The following is a 12,316-nucleotide window of genomic DNA, read 5'->3' as shown; positions in this document are numbered from 1 at the left end:
GGCACCAGTAGTCATGCTTTAAGTAGGCCATAGCATACATCTTGTAGATGAACATAACCGCATACCCCTTACCAGACCCAGCAGCATCTAACATCGATTAGAAAAATATAGAAGTGTTTAATTTGCCAAATAAAACGATCGCCATTGTTTCACATTAGCTGAATGCACAGTATGTGTAGGCCTCAAGACTTAGTCAACTTTTCATTAAGTGTGAAGACGCCCACATAATCCCACGGCAGAGGACAGTAGCCAGACCTTTGCAAGAAAGGCACACATTCCAATTTGCAACAATTCACACAGCCAAAGACTGAATGCTGCGCAGTGATTGGTTCAAGCAAGGGAGGAGACTGCTTTCCCAGGGTTTAGTTTGCGGTAATGAAGTAATGAAGGAGCAACAGAAAAGATACTAGACTCCAGAGTTTAAGGACAAGACACTGTAGACTGATTGGTCAAGAAACATTAGGTCTGCCGAGTTCCCATAGCCATAGTCCAGAGAATTATAACAATTTATGTTCGTAGGGAGAACACTGAAGCGTAACTTAATGAAGGTCACATGCTGGCAAACATTTTGCAGCAAGACATGAAGATGCATGGTAGCAGAGAAAGAATAATCACAGCACAACACTGCCCCCATAGTCAGAGACCAGACAGATGTAATCATGAGAACAGAAGGACGCAAGTAATCTTTGCAACAATTGATTTGCAAAATGAACTGATGGTAAGCAGTTCACAATGATGAGAACAGTACAATGGTGCCAAACCGCTGAGGTCAATAGGAAGGGATTTAAAAGTTATATTTTGTGTGTCACACTGTCATAGCTCACATAATGATTGGTCCAGATTTCTGTAATCGTTCACTCCACATCTACTCCCTCTGGAGCAACCAGTAGTAAATCAATGTTGACTGATAAATGTTTCAAAAGGAACTGTACATTGAAAACATGTGAGAATGAAAATTATGTCATCGCACATTGCTAGCTAGCAAGCACGTCACTCAATCATATGATTAGAATAGGCCCATATAGTTAGAAAATGGACAGAAGCACCTATATTGTAGCTCACACCAGTCAATGAACAATGAAGAAGGTTGAAATATTTTTTGTCTTTTTTCTTTCTGTAATTACTATGAAACCAGCCATTTTATATACTTGAATTTGAATGGTAGTTATAATACATTTTTGTTTTTCTCATATCTTGTGCATCATATTTTATGGCTCATTGGATTACTTTTATTGATGCAAGAAGGGACTCGCCTTACAATACGGTTGCATACTGAATGCCAGACCCTGCGGAAAGTGGCCTCCTTGCATGGCTGTGGTGCCTGGGCCATGGCTTGAGGTAAAGGAGCTAATGGAGATGCTCACAGGCCACATGGAGTGGGCACATTGAGTGGCTTGGTGAGTGCTCAGGGCAGGTTGGAAGTCCATTCAATGGGTAAAGGGGCCACAGACCATGCCCAGTGAGCACAACATGTACTTAGGAGATACCTGGTGCGTAGTCAATGGCCAGATACCAGGAAAAGAACAAACATTGTGCTTGGTAGAACTGGACTTTTGGCAAAAGCCCATGGCACGCCCCAGTGGAAAAATAGGGTGTCTAAGAAGTGCTTAGGTCATGTCCAGGCATTGTGTCCTTTGGCAATGTCCACTGGACACAATGGGTTGATAGGAGGTGTCTACAGCACGGTCGAAGTTCAAATCCCCAGGCAAACTCTCCAATGGGCATTCATGCAGTACATGGCCAGAGTTAAAATGGATACAACGAGGTGCTTGGATCATGACTAACAACCAAATCATAATACATTGAATTGAAAGCATACAAAGCAAAGAATCAATAATCGAAACTCCTTCATCACACAACTAATCACACATTCACTGTGTATATTAAACAACACTTCACACCATGTCACAATATTTGTGGGGTTAAACAGTTCGTATAACAAAGCCCCACAAATATCTCCAAGCCTTTGCCATTCAATTCACTCCTTAACCCTGACAGCCGCCAGTATTAAAAACCCAGAGCATACATAATGCTGCATACAATACGTTACCTTCACTGTTCTCTGCTGGCCCTCTGGCATTTGTTGGATGTTCTTCTGTTTTAAAAGAAAAAAAATGAAAATAATGAATTAACTTTTTAACAACGTTAAAACAAAGAGTGATGGTGTGAATTAGTGGTTAGTAGATACATACTAGTTACCAGCCAATATTAATAAATGATTCACATAAATCCATGCTTATTAATTATAATGCAAAGCGCGTACTTAGAAAAAACATTCAACATGTTAGGGGAGCTGGTCATGACTTTGTTACTATGGTTTATGAAGTAAAAAGGTTTAAAAGGGATACACACAGTGGATTAAAAGTTGGAGATATGCAGAGAAAAATGCACAATGGCAAACCATGGTAACAATTCTGGTCAGTGGGGATTCAAGTAGAATTTGGAGGTATTTTAAGGGTTGTCACAGGCAAAAGGTGGTACAGGTAACAAACCCCATTAGTGGGAAACAGTGAAGTGGTTACATAAACTCTACAGAGATGGGATTGATAAGTGAGAACACGTTGCAGCAGAAGAAGGTTAAGGGATTTGATCTGCCTTTCAATCTAGAATCCATCGCGGCAGTCATTAAAAGATTGAAGAAATCCAGGGCTCTGGATCTTGATGGTCTTGCTAGTGTGGCCCTAAAGAAAAATGTTGAGCTGTGGTCTATAATATTGGATAAGCTAATTAGGAACATTTGTAAAGAGGGAATTGGGCCCGGGTCCTGGAAGCAGGCTGTACTCGTCCATGTTTTAAAAAAACATTCCCGTTTAGATTCTAGAAATTAGTGATTATCGTCACAGCTTGACGTATCAGAAAAACTGTTTGCGGTGGTGACACTGCATAAACTAAAAGCATGGGCAGAAAAGAAACGATCTTGAGTGTGTACCAGACAGGATTTAGAGCTGGAGCTCCTCCTAATGTATTAACTCTCAATATGTTAATAAGTGTAGTGGCGTAAAAAGCCTAATCCCCCATTGTATGCAGCCTTTATCGATTATAGGGCTGCTTTTGATTCTGTGCAAGGAGGACTCTTGTGGGAAAAATTGGTGAAATGGGGCATCCTGAATATGTTGTTGATTGAAATAGTTCAACTGCATGAATGAACTAGTGTGTGTTTGAGGTTGAGTAGCAGGGGTGAGTGCACTACAAATATTCTGGCTGTTAAAGGGCCTAGGCAGGATTGCGTGCTTGCACCCCTGCTATTCATCCTTTAGTTGGCAGACTTGCCAGGAAGATTGACTAAAGTCAAGAACACCCCTCCCACCCCGAAAATTGGTCTTATTCACGTCGTATGGTTGTTATATACAGGTGACATTGTAATATTATATCATACATATATTGGCCAACATAGAACAATGAATGAGCTAGGAATGTATTTCAAAGATAAATTACTTATATTGAACTCGGAAAAGACCAAATATATGCACTTCGGTTGGGAAAAACAGACCACAAGAATAATGCACACTGTTGTAGGTCCGTTCAGCCAAGTAGAGAGTTATTGTTACACCAATTAAAGCATCAAAAATGCTGGAAGATCTGATAGCATATGGAAAGATTAAAGCATTGATGGTGGCAAATATGATGCGAAAGATAGCCAGAGAACTGAGGGTTGAAGGATAAAGGGGATCATTATGTTATACAAACAATGCTAAGGCCCCACGGTCCTGTACGGTCTTCAGGCTAATGTGCCAAAGTTTGAACAGCTGCATTGGTTAAATGCCCTTGAAGGCAGGTTTTGGAACGATCTATTGGGCCTCACGGTTTGCATACCTATGGCTGCTGTCGGATTGGAATTAGGCTTGATTTCATTAGCCGGGCAAGCCAAGTATAAACAGGGAAAACTTTATTGAAAAATGATGAAAGATCCCCTGTGCCTGATACTTGTACAACTAGGATAAGCGTTGAATAATATACACTACCCTTTGATACAGGAATATCATTCCTCAATAAGGAAATTGTTTGAAATGATAGATTGGAACCTTAATGGTCTGATAATCTCCCTGTGCTGAAACATGGCTTTTTAAAGAAGCTAAAAGTCCATGATTAGTGTTCAAAGTATGAACACTTAGCAATACTGAAGTCATACTCTGAGTTTGTAGGATTAACACATAAACAATTCAGAATGAAGCAATATTTGGTGTTTTGACCTGCATGTGAATCTGAAGGTTCATACTTTTGTTAAGAATTGGACAACTTCCCACTTCGGTTGTTCGATGACCGAGTATGGGCCTTACACTGGAGTAAAGGATCTGCAGGATATGCAAGTGCAGAAAGGGCCTGGAAACAAATAGACATGTCCTAACAGCTTGAGTTAGGGGATGGCTACATTAACAATCTTGTCCACTTGGTATATGACTCTGAAAGCATTAAATAGGATGAATGTTGGTTATACTGCCTGAATACAGAAATTATGGCAGTACGTATATCGATGTATAGAATCTGGTAGGTGATTGATGGGATAGCGAGTAAACGTGCAACATTAAGGCCCCATCAGCATTTTATATGACTCTTTAATAAAGAATTGTCACTCTATATATTGTCTATTTTTGGGGATGTGCCAGATTTGTAATGTTTTTCACGTACTATATGTGAAATATGATTATTTTATATGGCATCCGGTCCTCCTCCCCACCCCCTACTAAACTCCGGTAACATCTTCCATAAGCATCAAAATCAAATGTGTAGTATAATTTTCAAGCCAGAAAGAGGTTGGCTGGCTCGCTCTGGATTCTAGTCTTTTATCTGTCTGCGGTTGTCATCAGATAGTTAATGTACGGTCCCCAGATTTCTGGAGGGTGCGCATGAAGGGGCAAGGTTCTGATGAAGGTTTTCCATGTTGTGACAATATGCAACATCTTTGAGCCATTGCCGTGCAGAGGGTGGGTGACCACTCCCCCAGGTCACGGCGACCCTGCTGCGTGCCAACACCAGTAGTAGCCCTGCCAGCCTCCTCACAGTGGGTTGTAAGGCTTTAGTACATCCCAGTAGTGCGAAGAGCGGGTTCAATTCCAGCTGTTCCCCAACAATTGTTGAGATCTTAGCCAGCACCTCTCACCAGAACTGTCTAACCCTCAGGCATTCCCAAGCAAGGTGGAGGAAGCACGCCGGGGCGTGGTTGCATCTATTAGATAGATGCTTCTGAGATGGACAGGCAATGGGCCTCATTACGACAGAGGCGGTAGAGGGTTAACAGCGCCAGTAGAGCTGCCGGTACCGTTAACCCTCTACCACCTCATTTATGAGGTCTGCTTGCGGGTCCTGCTAAGGACGTCTGGTAAAATCAGGCGTCCTTGGCTGGAGACGCTAGCAGACCAGGATGCTAACAACGGGCCTGTCATTAACGGGCCCGTTGTTAGCATCCTCCCCATTCCCATTGAGCCCTATGGGGGCTCAAATGGGAATGGGGACGTACCGGGTACGGGTCGGGGAAAGGGAATTACCGGGCCCTCCAAGGTTGGAATGGCCCGGTAATTCCCCATTCTAGGAACCCGCACCCGGTACCCGGTATGGGGGGTAGCCATGCCGCTAAAAGCGGCATGGCTACCTCCATACTCGTAATGAGGCCCAATGTCTTTGTAGTCTAGCTGGGGTGTGGTGCACCTGATGGACACAGTTAAAATTGATTCATTTGTATCTAGAGTTAAGAGTAACCTTTTGAGTCTGCCATAGTATCTAGGTCCAGTCTTCCTCCTCAATGGGGGCTCCCAGGGATATTTCCCACGGTGTCCTCGGGGCTTCCCTCTTGGCTGTCTCATCTCCCACCAGCTCCCAGTAGAACTGTGAAATCAACCTGCCTTCCCCTTGCGTCTGGATCACCCCGTGAAGTAGTTGCCATGCTTGTGGTTGTGATGGGAACGAAGGGAAGATGGATTTAAAGGTGTGGCTGAGTCGAAAGTATACAAATATATCAAGGGATGAATCGGCTCCCTGCTCCCTTGCTTGTTTAGTTGTAAGGAACACTGTGTCTACAAACAAGTCGCCCAGGGCCACTATCTCTAGCTTGTCTGCCCATTGCAGATATACCCGCTAGCTTGTAGTGGGAACCCCAGGAATATGTTTTGCTCGGAGGAGGGGTGAGTATCGCTGGAGATGTTGCCCTTTGCTGTTATCTTTTTCCATATCGCATATGTAATCAGAACTTTGTTTAGTGTGTTAGTTGGAACCCGAAGCTCATCGACTATCACTGCCCGTAATAGATTGGAAGTCATCAGGGCTCGCTCGATTTGGACATGTGGGTGAACAAAGTGAGTGGCATACCAGTGTCCCAGGAATTGTGCCTATGCTGCCATGAAATATGATTATGATTGTAATCTGATGCACTAGCACTTGCACTTTATGAGTTTCTCTAGTGTATGAACTTGATTAATAGATGATGATAGAGTAACATTTGTTATGAACTGCTCAATAATGAACTGGCACTCCATATGCAGACTGTGACCGGGACTAGACAGATTTGTAATGTATTTGTTGCGTAGTATATGTGAAATATGATCATGCTTTTTCATCTGACACAATGACACTTTATGAGATTCATCAGTTTATGAACTTGATTAATAGATACACATGTTTACTATGTAGTTATGTATTGTGAAACAACACAATAAAATAAAATGTTATTAATTATAATGCCAATTTCTAAACTATTGGCAAATATTTAAGAGACCAAACACAGGTGAAACGAAGATGAAAATTGTGTTTTGGGAAAGGAGGGGGTCAAAATGATTGTTCAAAGGTAAACCGACAAAAAATGAAGCTACATTGCGCAACACTATACACATCACAAAATAAGATAACTTAACAGAAACATGTTTTGAGATGAAGACCATAAAAGACACATACACATAATCAGATACAAAATGCAATGGCATGACTTTTTAGCATAATTGTGATAAATAGATTGAATAGATCATCAATTGTACAGCACATCACATTCAAAACCATTTTCTTAGGGATTTATGAAGCGCAAACTAATAATATGTGTTATATTTTTGATTGATATGGTATTCCTACTACTGATTCTTCCTCTTTTGAAGGAACTTCAGGTGCAGGCTAAGACACTTTTCGTTTAGCTGATGCAGTCATCATGTGATTAGTGAAACTCGTACAAGAAAATATGTTAAGAATGCATTGACATATGTTGGGAAGAAAACAGGGACCTCCCAAACACCCAAGCGTTTTAGAGTTAGGCAAGACCTCTTTAAGGTGCTAAAATGGACTACGGGGTAGGAGGAGCACTGGGAAGTCTCTCTAATGCAAATATAATCACATACACCGACATGGGCAAGCACTGAAGAAGGTAATTATTGTTTAAATCTAAGGCCCAATTAACTATTAGCTGGATAGATTTGTAATGTCAGATCCTAGGCCCTGTAAAAAAACATAGTGCTATAGAGGAGTCGAGCTCCTTCCCAGAAGGAATGCGGCCTATAAGATTATAAAATTGACCGCAGGTACTCATGGAGTGTTCGTCACTATGGCTGGCATAAACTGACCCACCAGCTGTCCACTTTCCGTCAAGGATCCATGCAGGATAAAAATAGGAATTACATGTCCTGTGCGACAAAATTCAGAATGGGATATATTATAAAAATTGTAAGTGGAGGAAATTACAGGACACAGATAACGTAAGAAGGATGAGTGGAATATTGAGAGAATGACTGGAAAATGTTTGTACACATATATTTTTTTAGTTTTTCCTTTGGCCAGACTTCAAGGTTTGTAAAAGTCTGCAGAGCTGCAGGGTGTTTTTGAATAAGCTAGCAAAATGTAGAACAGCATGCTCTGATAAAACCGTTGACAATGAAGAAAGAAGGCTTTGGAGCATCCCTATTATTGAAAGAAGGATGGATTGGGATGAAGCTATGATCCATATCAAGTGATGCGACCACAGCAAGCCAGGCCTATATAAACCCCTGCCTGGAACTACTTTGACAGGAAGGAACGGAAGAGGGACAGGAGAAGACGGTTCAGGCAGCAGAGTCCCTTGTTACATCCTCATTTTGTAAGATTACATTTGTTATCCTTACAAGATCGCTCTCTTGCCTTATTTCCCTAGAGGGGTGTATTTATTCTGGAGTGAGTGTAATTAGGGACACCCTTACACCTACTTGGAATGTCCCTAGGCAAGGATGGAAGGCTGTGAAACATGAATTGAAAACTGTACACTTGGCATTGGTTTTAGCTGAAAGGACAGAGATGGACCTGAGTTAGATAAATGGGAGGTGGACCTTAAGAGATGGGTTCTGGATGAGACGACGGTCAGGTTTAGGAACAGAAACAGATGGGGAGGCGAGAAAATTATAATGGCCAGGAAAATATTAACGCAGTAGCTATTTTACCCCTTAGATGATAATACCATTGTGAGGAGGGATTGTACAGCAAGGAAGGGCTAGGAATGATTTGTGAGATGCTTGCTAGGGAATACCTAGGCTGTGGTACACAAAAGGAGGGTTTGGGATATGGCCATCGCAGAGTACCACAGGATTGTAGAAGGAGATCATATGGTGAGCAGAGATAGAAAGAGGTCGGAGGGGTTGTTGGGGATTATTCATGCAGGTTTGTTGATTATATATGCTGTAATGATGTGAGGATAAGTGTCTGCTTTACGTGCCATTAGAGTGCGATAAAGACATTTAAAAAATGAATGCATTGGCAGCGCATCACAAGCCCCATGACCATAGTTCCATGCACCTTTCTTCAATCAGAAAGCCCAGAAAATGATAAAACTGCCTTATTAAGTTACACGCAATCTGATGGTTGGAATGGGAAAAGTTGATGAGGAATCTGTGGTAAGAATAACATACCCCCCTGGAAGAACAAAACTAAAGGTGAATAACTCATTGTTCTAATGGGTTCTTTCCTCCCACAGATTATTCATCTCTCAAAAGACTTCCAAAGCTGCAACATATAGTGCAAGGAGCGGATATTCCAAGGAATTAGAATCTAGAGGAGGTACCATTCAGGAACATAACGCACAAAGGTGCTTTATCACCATGGGATCCAGGCAGTAGAGCTCAGCAAATGTGTGAAAAAATTCTATGGGTGAAAAAAGGACATAAAGCCTCATTACGACCCAGGCGGTAAGTTACCGCCTGGGCCGTGACTTTACCACCATGGCGTAAACTACGTTTACGCCATGGTGGTTGGCGGACTTACCGCCCCATTCCGACCTTGGCGGGGCGGTAAGTCCCCAATCCCCATTTACCCTTCCCCATTCCCATTTTTGCCCCATAGGGCATAATGGGAGTGGGGAAGGCGTTAATTACGCCACTGTAAATTACGGTGGCGTAATTAACTCCATGGTCCCTTAGCGCCATGGATTTTAACACCTGCTAAAAGCAGGTGTTAAAAGCACCATGGCGCTAGGGGACCTCGTAATTGGCGGTAAGGGGTCGGCGCAGCTAACGCTGGCGTAAACCCCTTACCGCCAGGGTCGTAATGAGGCCCATAGTCACTGTTAACGAACGTCCAGTGCTTGTATCCCTCTGTGCTCAGACTGCCATACATTGAATTATATGCATATCAGCAGAACAGCTCTAACTGCAAGCCAGGCCACAAAGGCCTGCAGCCACAAAGGCAATATTCATATTGATTTTGACAGGAATGCATTTCATAAATGGAATAGTCCTATTCACTTTAGAGGAAATGAGTTTCACACATATGAATTAAAGACTATTGTCTTTGACACTTTCGGTTTTTAAAGTCATACAGAACATTATTGAACCTTTCAGGGTTCAAGTATTTTAATTGCAGGACAAGATTGGTGCATTTAAAAATGCAGTTTTCCCATATGTAAAGCACAACGTTGATATGACATCAGCAAAAGGCCTCACTTCTAACCTATTCTGCTTATACATTGCTTTTAAAAACAAATGCAGTTCCTGCCCTACCATAATGAGCATGTAGCCATCTTATTAGCATGTTTATAGAAATACAGCCATGTTGTGCACAGCAATAACAAATAAAATACTCACTAATTGTTGAAATAGAAATGTATTTTTAAGTTATTTAATTGTACACTGCAAATGGACTGCATATAATTATAGTGTTTTGTGTGTAAATACACGCATCTCAAGCTACTTATGTATGCAAAAAAAAAACAGATTCCCAAGTTAAATATAAATAAAACACCAACCAAGCAAGAATGCTTAATTGGAATAAAGTGATAGCCGAAAAAATGCTGTGGATAAGCATTGACTTTTTGTATTATTTGTCAAAGGCAATCCTTATTCGAAACAGGCCAGTTAATTTGTATGGTCAATAACGACAAGCTAGTTTCATTTTAAATTTAAGCAAACAAGAAAGACAGTTTAACTGTTTCTAAGGATTACATGAATTACATCATCATCTGTTAGCATTGGATTGTGTGATGAATCCAGTGGAGTCATCACTGAGTCCCCAGCGGTGACCTCTTCCCCACCCCCCCACCTCCCATGTAGCCAGGGGACAGCAGCCGCTACCTGATCTTGATATGAGGGAAGACCATAGGGGAGGAGACAACTACCGGGGGGAGGTAGTGACTCCATCAGATGAGACGAGGTATTCCCCTTTCCCCTGAGGAAGACCCTATAGTTCAAAAAGGTAGCAGGCGCTCCTCTCCAGAAAGAACATGGCATGATAACCTGTTCTGAGATGAGAGTTTGCAGCACACGCTTTTTGCTCACTGTACCTTTCACAGATGGGAAATATCCATTTGCATAGCAGTCTTCGTCCCGCCCACATGGGCAGTCCAGCACCGAAATGCTATGGCCATGTTCTTTCTGGAGAGGAGCGCCTGCTACCTTTTTTGAAATATTTGCAAGGAACTTGGGGTTGGTCACCCTAAATTACCTGGGGGCGACCAGACATGGACTCCCTGCTCACTGTGCTCAGAGAGGCACAGCTTCACCTCACTGATGAGGCCCAACAAGGCTGAAATACGTGTATGGGGTTGCTTTTGGTAGTCTTGTTCAGAGAGGAATTGCCATAGCATTTCGGTGCTGGACTGTCCATGGGGGCGGGACAAAGACTGATATGCAAATGGATATTTCCCATCTGTGAAAGGTACAGTGAGCAAAAAGCGTGTGCTGCAAACTCTCATCTCAGAACAGGTTATCATGCCAGGTTCTTTCTGGACAGGAGCGACTGCTACATTTTTTGAAGACCCTATAGTTAATGACTTGTCACCTAACAGTTCCACCCTATAGTAAAAGTCAGAAAACCTACCCTCTATCTAACTCTAGTCAAGCTCCCATTTATGAATCAAACATTCCCAATTCATACATAACATCTTCTGGTGTCAATGTGTCTTTTTGTGAGGCTTTTGAACAACCACTTTCAAGAAAGCCAGTAACATCTATGGACTTCAACTCCCAAAAACGGTCAGGTTCTGAGACGAGGAAGAGGAGGAAGGAGTTTATGCAAACCAAGAGAAACCTGAAGCCTAACATGCAGGCTAGTTGTTTTACTGGTGAAGAGAAACTCTTGTCTGGATGCGCACAAGTATTCACACATACATTCTCCAAATCAGTGTTATTTACCACCTTTTAATGTTATAGTGAGTCACAAAACGTGAAAATAAGTATACATTTGGACTGCTCTATGTCCTTGTATTTTCTTGTGTCTACATTCACCCATTAGTGCACATGCTTGTTTCGCCCCTTATGGGCTTTATCTAGGCATGAACCTCAGTACTTTGCATGAAAATGTATTTACACAACTTTGTAACAATCCTGTACAAATGCAATAATTAAATTCCTAAAGCAAAATTGTATGCATGAGTGATCATCCACCTATGTGACTATTTAGAAGTGAATCCTTTTATTAAGCAAACATTTGACACTTACTCATATCTTGCAATTGGACCCTCACAGCTGTTGGATTTCTCCCTCCAATTTGTGAAACTCCATCACTGGACTTCCGCCACGCGGAACGCCGCCCCATTTTGAAACATTTTTAACATAGCAACAGATGAAGGAAAACTAGCATTTAAGCTGGCATATTCAAACACAATAGTGATTGTAATGGACAACAGAAAGGGGATGCTTCTATATGAAAAGAAGTAATGGAAGTCCAGGCTGAGATGATCTACAACACTGGATCATGAGTGGACTGAGCCCGGTGGACCACTGATCCCACAAGTTTTTGATACTGCCTAAAGAAGCAAGAAGAAACTTAATGACTAGGCCAATAATTAAATTATGTTCAATGAGGAAGAGCGAAATTACAAAGCTGGATTGCATTGAAAACAAGCAGCAACCAACTTTCCGGTGCCTTTACCGTGAAACAGTAAACT

At 42.0% G+C, this 12,316-nt stretch overlaps 1 protein-coding gene across 4 annotated transcripts in view; it reads right to left on the bottom strand.

Moving 5' to 3' along the window:
* The window catches only part of MALT1 (MALT1 paracaspase), a 1,429,839-nt gene that overhangs the window by 717,517 nt on the left and 700,006 nt on the right, over positions 1-12,316 (bottom strand). For all 4 annotated transcript variants that reach the window (XM_069627057.1, XM_069627059.1, XM_069627058.1 and 1 more), the window contains exon 7: positions 2,051-2,095. In XM_069627057.1, the coding sequence (XP_069483158.1) occupies positions 2,051-2,095 (45 nt within the window). The remainder of the gene's footprint in view (positions 1-2,050; positions 2,096-12,316) is intronic.

This window comes from Ambystoma mexicanum, chromosome 6p (genome assembly GCF_040938575.1).
Source record: "Ambystoma mexicanum isolate Mex_15411 chromosome 6p, UKY_AmexF1_1, whole genome shotgun sequence".
Classification (NCBI taxonomy): Eukaryota; Metazoa; Chordata; class Amphibia; order Caudata; family Ambystomatidae; genus Ambystoma; species Ambystoma mexicanum.
Note: the sequence above shows the minus strand (reverse complement) of the source record. Positions and strands in the feature narration are given on the sequence as shown.